This window comes from Panthera onca, chromosome E1 (assembly GCF_046562875.1).
Source record: "Panthera onca isolate mPanOnc1 chromosome E1, mPanOnc1 haplotype 2, whole genome shotgun sequence".
Classification (NCBI taxonomy): Eukaryota; Metazoa; Chordata; class Mammalia; order Carnivora; family Felidae; genus Panthera; species Panthera onca.
Window position 1 is genome coordinate 37,426,290 of NC_138352.1, and position 10,003 is coordinate 37,436,292.

Below are 10,003 nucleotides of genomic sequence, written 5' to 3' on the forward strand. Positions count from 1 at the left end.
CCAGGGGTGTCACGGGGCTGGGAGGGCCATTTTGTCAGCGGCTCAGCAGTGTGCCCTCCTTTGGGAGGAGCTGGTCCTTCCGTCAGGGACTCCCCAGGCCCTGCCCATCCTACGGTTGCATCCCGGAGAGGAGCTGAGGGGTCGCCCACCGCCAGCTAACTGCTCTAGGTTAGGTTGGGTTGCCAGATCCAGTGGAGGGCATCGATTCCTGTTGTTCCCTGTCTTCTGGTGGGGCTTCTCTGTGGGCAGTTGCCAGCAGGTGACAACATCGCCTGCCATCGGCTTCTTAGCATAGAACACGTCAGCAGGCGAAGATGAGACTTCCCCACCTGAAGAGCAGCCATGTGTCGCCACCTTACCCTACGTGAAGAGGGCTCTCCAGTCAGTGAAGAACAATGGGGAAAAGGGAGGCAATGGGCAGGAAGCCGAACGCCTTCTGCAGGATTTCATCCTCTTTTTGGCAGATGCCCCGCATCCTGCTTGCTCCACCAAAGGTTCCATAAATGTTATTGTATGTGCCAATGCTCAGGGCCTTGGTAAAATTTAACACGTTCCCCCAATGTCAAAGGAGTGCGAGACGTGTCCTCAGCTGGGCCTGGGCCAGGCAGCAAAGACAGAGCGGGTGGGTGGGAGGGAACAGAAGCCCCTGGCTCTACCCCGTAGCCTCCTTCCCTGTGGCTGGTGTGTTCCAGGGAGATTCTAGACTTCTGTGCGTGCCTCTATAAATGACACGGTGCTTTGAATGCGCCGCGGGAGAGCCCCTCAAAGGAACCCTGTGGCAAAGTCTTTTGTAAAGTGAAAAATCCTTTTGTAAGATGAATAATTGTACTCTGTCTATCTGCTTTGGAGGTTCAGAGTGTCCTGAGATTCTCAGGGGAAAGAGCGATTTGTTTGAAGGCCATCTGGCTCCCCCTTTTTCCAATGCCTGATCCTGTACAGCATCCCCCTCCAAGTGACGTAAAGCCCCCGTTTGGAGCTCTCAGTGATGGGAAACACACGGTCCCCCAGGATGGAGCGTTCCATCTTTGGACGGCTCTTGCTTATTAGAAATGGAAACATCCCGAGCCTAAAAAAATTCTCTGATGTTTTCATCCATTGAATCCTCCACTTACAGATCACACTGAATATGACCTTTCCTTATGGTGGCTCACTTGATACTTGATAACAGTGAACTTGACCCTGGGTCTTCTCTTCATCTGTTTCTCACATGCAGGATTTTGGTTTCTTTCATCATCCTGATGGTTCTGCTTTGACTTTGCTTGGTTGCCGTCCTGCATCCCTTTGGCAAACGTGAGACCTGACAATTAAGGCAGCTTTCAGGTGTTGTCAGCTCGTGTAGAGGGGGCAGGGACCTTATCTTCCTAGATCTGGATTCTCTCCCTTTTCTTTCTTTCTTTTTTTTTTTTTTTTAATTTTTTTTTTTAACGTTTATTTATTTTTGAGACAGAGAGAGACAGAGCATGAATGGGGGAGGGTCAGAGAGAGAGGGAGACACAGAATCCGAAACAGGCTCCAGGCTCTGAGGGGTCAGCACAGAGCCCGACGCGGGGCTCAAACCCATGGACTGCGAGATCATGACCTGAGCTGAAGTCGGACGCTCAACCGACTGAGCCACCCAGGCGCCCCCTTTTTTTTTTAATTTTGAGAGAGAGAGAGAAAGAGGGCGGGGCAGAAAGAGAGGGAGGGAGAGAATCCCAAGCAAGCTCATCATAGAACCTGACCTGGGGCTTGATCTCACGAATTGGGAGAACATGACCTGAGCTGAAACCAAGAGTCCTATCCTTAACTGACTAAGCCATCCAGGCACCCTATAATGTCAGGTTTTCTTTTCTTTTTTTAAAACTTTTTTTTTAATGTCTTATTTATTTTTTGAGAATGAGAGAGCGCGTGCACGTGTCCGCGGGGGAGGGGCAGAAGAGGGGGAACAGAGAATTGGAAGTGGGCTCTGCACGGACATGGCTGACAGCAGCAAGCCCCAGGCGGGGCTCGAACTCACGAACCCTGAGATCACAATCTGAGCCAAAGTCCGACACTCAACCAACGGAGCCACCGAGGAGCCCCGATGTCAGGTTTTCTTAAACAAGATACATCCGAGGAGGCGTGGTCCGATCTGGAACTAATGGAACTTTCTCCTTTTGCTGTAGAACTGGTCAGGCATGAAGTGTCAGTTCAAGCTGCTGCGGATGGCTGTGGCCTTGATCTGTAGTAAGTACTGACGGGGCAGGCTGGGTGGTGTGGAGCCCTGCACCAGGCCTGGAGGATATAAAGATAGCACAGTCCCCGCCCTCGAGGGGTGTGTGATCAAGGGAAAAAGGGAGACATGTCAATGGTATGTGACAAAGTGGGGCTGTTAGAGAAGTCTGGCCCACTCTGCTACCACTTGATCTTTCTTAAAGTTTTTATTGACTTATAACATGGAACCAGAAAGGTGCGGGATGAGTATCCAGCTCAATGACCAGCACCCAGATCAAGAAAAATAACTTTTTTTTTTTTTACATTTATTTATTTTTGAGAGACAGAGTGAGACGAAGTGAGAGTGGGGGAGGGGCAGAGAGAGAGGGAGACACGGGATCGGAAGCAGGCTCCAGTCTCTGAGCTGTCAGCACAGAGCCCGACGCAGGACTCGAACCCACAGACCGTGAGATCATGACCTGAGCCGAAGTCAGACGCTCAACTGACTGAGCCACCCAGGCGCCCCAAGAAAAACAACTTCTTAATAATTTTTGGGTCATGGAGTCAGTCCTTTGAGATCTGTTAGAAGCTAGAGACCCTATCCCCAGGATAGTACGTATGTACACATGTGCGTGCACACACACATACTCACTTGCAGTTTAGCAGGTTCACAGGCTGTAACTAATCCTTGAACCCCTGTGTCCAGGGTGTGGTGGGGCTCTCGTCGGGAGAAGTCAGTTCTGCCTGCAGAGGTCATTTTGAGTGTCCAGAACAGAGACCAGCTGCAAGAGGACATTTCCAGCAAAGAAAGATACAGTGTATGGAGGGAGGGTCATGACTGTCAAGTCAGTTGGCGAGACTGACATGTGAGGTTTGGGACTGTGTGTGTTAGTGGTCAGAGATAATAGGAGTCAGGTCATGAGGGCTGTAAATGCAAAGAGAGAGGTTGGAGTTCAACCTGGATGTGCCAGGAGGCCGCTGGAGGGCTTTAAGCAGGGGAGTTACTGGCAGATTCAAGATTCAGGAGACCAGTCAGGCTCAGAGTAGAGAAGGAGTTGGGGGTGGGGAGTGAGACCAGAGGCCTTATTAGAGGCTCATTTGAGGTGATGAGCCTCTTCCAGAAGCGATGGAGGCAGAGAGAAGAGGGGACACATGGTCTGTCATTCAGGCCTCAGAACAAGGCCATGAAGAGGGTATTTTTTTTTTTCAATTTTTTTTTTAATGTTTGAGACAGAGACAGAGCATGAATGGGGGAGGGGCAGAGAGAGAGGGAGACACAGAATCGGAAGCAGGCTCCAGGCTCTGAGCCATCAGCCCAGAGCCTGACGCGGGGCTCGAACTCACGAACCGTGAGATCGTGACCTGAGCTGAAGTCAGACGCTCAACCGACTGAGCCACCCAGGCGCCCCGAAGAGGGTATTTTTTATAAGTTTTGGTTTACAGGTAGACACTGGGGACACACTGCTGGCCCAGGGCCACCCAGCTGGCGGTGATAGAGGCAGAATTCAAAGCCAGCTTGTGCCATTTCTAATGCCCGCTCTTTAGCCAGGCTGGGCAGGAGCACCTGGGCTGTCTGCCTGGGTCCACCTGCTACGCGGGGAAGAGGAGGGTGGGCCAGAACAGCCATGGGCCTGTGTGGACCGCACTTCCATCCACTTGCACATCTCTTGCTCGAAGGCCCACAGATTCTTTGAGCCAGGTCAGTGGGGGATGGTGGGGTGCAGTGGAGTGGGGGTGGGGTGAATGTTGCTTCCCTGTCTGCTCAGACTGTTTGTATGCAAGGAAGGGAGGAGAAGCCTGAATCTTGCTGTTTAAAACAGTCTAACTCTAAGCATCATAAAAACAAAAATGCTGATTTTGGAGGTGGGGACCAGTGTCTTTCAAACCTCCTTTGTGGCACCCAGGGCCTGCTAAGCAAAGGCAGGAAGATACCCCAGGGCCTGGGTTGGGGGGGGTGGTCAGGGAGGACACAGTGTTGGTTCCCGGCTGCTCCTTCTCTGCCATCTATCGGCCATCCTTGGAGTTGCAGGGCCCAGGCCGGAAGATTAGGCAATTCCCAGGGGATGCTCATCCCTGGAGGCGCTGGCACCCCTGGAGTGGTTAAGGCGGAGAAGAGCATAGTGGCTCATTAAATGGCACCTGAACAAGTGCAAAATTCACCTCAAAGGACTTCCTTGCAATCTGTCAAATTTGCCTTGGTTTCCTCATCTGTGAAATGGGGATGAGAAGGCTTGCCCTAAGTGTTGTTTTGGTGGTGGGCAATGAAGTGGCAGTTTCCCAGCGACCATCCTTTCAAGAGAGTACATCCTGTTGGACTGGGTGACTCAAGACGTTCATGCAAGAAGAATGAATTGGAGAATGGGATGGGGGCTTTTTAGACTCTGTTAAGAGAGAAATTCTAGCACTCTGTTGGCACTGTCTATTCCCAGTCCTTCGTTGCCCTTTTCTCCTTCCATCCCGTGTTTCCAGTCCCAAAACACTGGTTCTGAGGGTTTTCTAAATGTTTTGAAGCAATACATGAAAACGCTTTATAAACTGTAAAGTGCTAGCACATATTGAAGTTGGTATTGACGCTCCAGCAGTGCGGCCTGGTAGTTAGAGGCTGACACTGTACAGATGGGGAAACTGAGCCTCCAGGACCCATGCATGTGGAGGAGCAAGGGTCTTTGGGTTTCGGCACAAGCTGTCCCCTCTGCCTGGAATGCTCTTTCTTCTTAGGATCTTCTCTTGATATTTCACATCTCTGCTCAAATTTCATGTCTCTAGGGAGATCTTGCCTGATTCCCCAAACCAAAGGATCCCCCTCCTTAGGCCCAGCATTGATTGAAAGTCACCTGTTTTCTCCCCCATAGAATTTTTCTTACTGGAATTATCTTATGTCTGTAATTGACGCTGGTCGATTGCCAGATCTGTAAGCCCTGGGAGAACAGAGGTTGGTCTGTCTTCACTACTGTGTCTCCAGCGCAGAGAACAGACAGTGCTCAGCCTAATGGGTAGTGAATGAATTAATGGGTGGGTGGCTGAGGCAGGGGGTTGGGTGTGTGGATGGATGGATGGATGGATGGATGGATGGATGGATGGAGTGAGCGAGCGAGTGCAAGGTGTCTCTCTCAATCCCTGCCCAGTGGCCCTCCTGTGACTTCTCTGTCCTTCCTCCTTGCAGTGAGCATGGAGTTTGGGCGGGCTGTGTGGCTCCGGTTCCACCCATCAGCCTATCCCCCGTGCCCTCACCCCAGCTTTGTGGCGCACTTGGGCGGCGTGGCCGTGGGCATCACTCTGGGCGTGGTGGTCCTGAGGAACTACGAGCAGAGGCTGCAGGACCAGTCGCTGTGGTGGATTTTTGTGGCCATGTACACAGTCTTCGTGCTGTTCGCTGTCTTCTGGAACATCTTCGCCTACACCCTGCTGGACTTAAAGCTGCCACCGCCTCCTTAGGAGGCTGGGGGACCGAGGTCAGGGAGGGGAGGGAGAGGCAACAGCAGGAAGGAACATGTACATTCTTGTTCTCAGCGCCAGCTCCTCCACGCTGAGGAGTAGAGAACAAGATGCTCGGCCGCTGTGATGTTTGCGTTCAGGTTTGGACAATGGAGCCTCTTTTCTGAAAGGCGCCTGCTGGATGAGTTGGATGTGGTTACCATTTTTTTTCTACACTGTTCTGAGGACATCGGGCCAAGGCGAAGGCCTGGGGTGCCCTTCCCTTGGGCTGAGCCTGTTCTGTGTGTTTAGGGGACCCCTCTCATCACAGATTGGGCTTTCCTTCTCCCTCGTCCACACACTGAGATGTCTGGAAGGCCTGAGGATAGAGTAGCCAGGCGGACTCTTGTCCCGCCCAGCCCGGAGGTGCAGTCGCAGGCCAGGAAATGTTCCCTCCGCAGCTACTAGGTTTGGAGCTCTGGAGTGGAAGAAGGACATGTTAGTTTGAGTCTAGAGGAGCCCAGGGTCCCCCCTGTTGGTGGGCACGGGGGCATGGCCTCTAGTGCCTGGGGTAGGCGGAGGAGGGAGATGCTGTAAGTCCAGGCCTCGCTCCTGCCCTGGAGGTGTCCAGTGAGCGAAACCCAAGAGGAGGGAATAAACTTCATCCCAAGTCCCACCCTAGGGAAGGCCCCATACCAACTTTGGCCTTCTCCCTCCCTGTCTTCCAGAATGCTGACATCTCACATCAGTGCCCCAGCGCCCCGTGGCCTGCCTTGTTTTTAGAGCCTTTTCCTTCATTTCCTGACCCTACATTGTGCCTCTCCTTTGTTCATGGGGACGTGTGTGAGTGTGTGCGTTGTATGTATGTGGTGGATGAGGACGCCCGTGTGATGGTAGGAGATGCCACGGAAAGAACGTGAGGGGAGTTGGAGGCTGCGGAGGAAGGCTGCGGGGGGAGTGTGGGTGTGCAGGAGGGTCTGCGTGAAAGGAAAGAAAGCACTGAGAGGTGGGAGGGTGTGACTGCCGAGGATCTTACTTTCAGCAAAGCTAGCCCCTTCCTTCCCGTTCCTCATCCTTTCCAGGCATCTCCCTGAGTGCCACTGACCAGTGGGAGACTTGTCCACAACGGAGGGAGCCCTTGGGCCCTCCCAAGGACCCTCAGGACGCCGTGGTTTGCCTTTGCCCAATTCTGTTCTTGTTTTCCTCTGGAATGACCTTCACGTGTAAAAAGGTTCTGTTCTCTTTCCCTTAGGAGGGCAGGAGCTGTGGGGGTGTAAGGCCGGGGCAGGAATGTTGAAGCCATGTGTCCATCTGAGTAGGGGAGACAGGAGGCTGCAGTCAAAGGAATTCCAATTTAGGCAGAAAACTGCTTCTAGAGAATTGTTGGGGATTCAGATGAGGGTCCGAGGTGAGGGCAGCCCATAGACTCAGATACTCAGAGCCTGGAGGGAACTTGGCAGGCTCATCCCTTCCTCTGCCGCACAAGTGGGAAAGCGAGGCTCAGGGAATGACTCCCAGGCAGGAGCGAGTGCAGGCCCTGAGCAGAGAGGAAGGGGAAGAAGGCCTTTGACAAAATCTGTGATTCCCTTTATACTGCTCGCGGAACTCCCAACCACTGACAACCCAGAAAGACGAAGAACTCCCGTCTGGGAAGCAGAGGGACTGGGTCCGCGCAGGGACGGGGCAGGAGCTTGGTCCAAAGTCAGCTGGGCCAGGCAGTTGGGGATCTTGGGCCACTGTGGCTTCCTGTCCTCCGTGATCACACATGAATGAGCAGGGTCTTCATTCAGCCCCAGGCTATGCCAACCGCTCCCCACCCCAACCCCGTCTTTGCCCAGTGCTAAATACATCATCCCGGTCCCCACATGTGGCTGCCGAGGTCACACCGCACTCAGGCTGACACGGTACTGAGGACTGCCCACCCGAGCTGGCGCGGGCCCAGGTCCGTGGCGGAGCTGCGTCTCCCTCGGGCGTCTTGTCTGTGTCCTGACAGCCTGTGTCTGCCCTCTAGAGAGAAGGGGTGTAGTCAGCTTCCTAGGAGGAGACCACGCTGGGACTGGGGGCCAAGAGGACTTGAGTGAGGATGGGGAGGGCGGCCCTGGCCATGGGCCACAGCCCCTCAACCAGAGCAGTGCTGTCCCTCACTGGAGGAGCGGGGAGGCAGGGCTTCCCTGCAGGCACCCCGGGTGCTCTGGGTTGTGGGTGGAGGGAGCAGTCACCCCTGCCTTCTCTGGGTGTGGCCTGGAGAGGGTCTTCCCCTCTCAGGGGCGAGAAGACTGTGAATAGAAGGCTCTAGCAAGCCCTCAGAGAAGCACCCGGGTCCCTCAGGTCTCCAGACGGGAGCTTGCTCCCGAGAAGGACTGTCTGAGGCGGAAATCCCATTTGCTGTCGTGTCTGAGATGCACGAAGGGAGCCTCACCTGACTTTAGGCCGCCAGCCGCAGCTGTTCCCTGTCAGCAGTGTCCAAAAGTGACCCCGAAGCTCGTCAGTCTGCTTAACACCCCCCTCTCCACCCTTGCCCAACCATCAGCTCCGAGCAGGGCCACGCAGTCGCTCCACACAACCCAGGTCTCCAAACCAGGGCCAGAGACAATCGTTTGGTAAGAAAGGTTTCCTTTTTGGTGTCTGGCTTTCTCACCCTCCCCTCCCCCCCCCCCCCACACCCCCAGGGCCCGGCCAGCAGCACATCCCCATCATCCCTCCTTCCCCATCCAGCACAGCCCCTGGCCCAGCTTGGAGGGCAGTGTGCTATGGGGCCGGGGAGGGTGGCTGGTCTTGCATCCATAGGATACAGAAATTGAAAGCCGGGGATCCCCCAAACAGCAGCCATAGATTTGCCCGCTCATTAAACAGAAGAGGAATCACAGAAACTAGGGAAGGGAAAACAAATCTTCAAAGGAGAAATTTTGCTTTAATGACACCATTAATCATTCATTTTTTTAATTAGGAAAAGCTCCCTAAAGAGGCATTTTTGCCAGCTAATAGGACTCTCCATTTCCACGAGGACCGTTCCTACCCAGAGGATTAGGAGAGTCATTGCTCACAAACCCAGATCTTCCCCCACAGTGTTCAATTTCGCTTGCAAATAATGCAGATTCCCAGGTGCAGCGGAAGCCATCTCCTGGCTGCCTTCATGTTGCTCCTGGGGCTGGCCGGAAAGCACCGACACTCCTCTGCCTTAAAAACCGTGAATTCCACCCCCAAGGACTTGAGTAAGTGGAAAACAAAAGGAAACACAAGCTGCAATGTTTGTTTCTAAATATTTTTGTATTGTGTACATTCTGTATATTTTTGTCGCAACATATTATTCGAGCACAGATTCCATTAAAGATTTTTTTTTTTTAAGCCATCGGTTATTCAGGAAGTGGCATAAAGGGCTGGCGTGGGAGCCCTGTTTCATCTTTGGAGGTGGGAGGTGGGGTGGGGGGACAGCAGCGGTGCTGGGCCTGTGATGTGCACAAGACAGAGCTGGGACTCAGCGCTTGGTGCTGCTGCTGGTGCTTCCAGTCTGGTGGAACCGTTTTTGAATTGCTGAACTCTTTTGAATGGTTGATGAGAGCTAGGTTTTCTCCTGCCCTAACAATGCGCAGGGAGACAGTTTTGTGTACAATGTGGAAGGGGGAGGTGGTCTGCAAATAAGGAAACTCACTCAGCTTCAGGTCAAGAGCTTTTGTGCCAGCTGTGCTCGTGGGGGTCCCGTCTTCCCCTTCTACCCTTACACGGTGGGAGATTAATGTTTTGACTACTGTTATTGTCGTAATCTTTGAAATACCTAGGTACTTCGTTCTTTACCCCAATAGCCTAGTCTGTAGGTCTTTCTAGGGGCAGTCAACATTCTGATCTGGAGGAAGGGATAGGGAACGTTCTCAGGGTGAAAGGACATGGTTCATGTACAGAAGGGGAAAACAAGAAGGGTGTAAGTGTGAAGGTCCAATGCTTGGTAGGTTTAACAACCAAATGGGCTTTGAATGGATGAAGTCTGAGGAAGTGAGTTGTTTACTCCAGCTTTTCTAAACCGATGACAGCGTATGTGGTTTGCAATTCATAACCGTTAAATTTCATTCGGGGATTAAACTACTCTGTTAAATTCAGCACGGGAGTCGTTTCCCATAATGTTCTTTCACATCAGTTTCCTGTACGTTATTAAAAGAAAAAAAACATTAAAAAATTTTTTTTAATGTTTATTTTATTTTTGAGAGAGAGAGAGAGACGGAGCATGAGTGGGGAAGGGACATAGAGAGAGGGGGACACAGGATCCAAAGCAGGCTCCAGGCTCTGAGCTGTCAGCATAGAGCCTGACGCAGGGCTTGAACTCACGAACCGTGACATCATGACCTGAGCAGAAGTCGGACACTGAACCGACTGAGCCACCCAGGTGCCCGACCCCCCCCCCCCCCCCGCTCCAAACCACATTTTT

The 10,003-nt window shown here is 52.8% G+C and overlaps 1 protein-coding gene across 4 annotated transcripts in view; it reads left to right on the forward strand.

The window, feature by feature from the left end:
* RHBDL3 (rhomboid like 3) overlaps positions 1 to 9,982 on the forward strand; it is a 50,643-nt gene extending 40,661 nt beyond the window's left edge. For 2 of the 4 annotated variants that reach the window (XM_060646706.3, XM_060646709.3), the window contains 2 exons: positions 2,145 to 2,205; positions 5,336 to 9,982. In XM_060646706.3, coding sequence (XP_060502689.1) covers positions 2,145 to 2,205; positions 5,336 to 5,607 — 333 coding nt within the window. In that variant the 3' untranslated portion in view covers positions 5,608 to 9,982. The remainder of the gene's footprint in view (positions 1 to 2,144; positions 2,206 to 5,335) is intronic. The other 2 variants (XM_060646707.3, XM_060646708.3) reach the window with 1 other exon arrangement.
* The last annotated feature ends 21 nt before the right edge of the window (positions 9,983 to 10,003 follow it).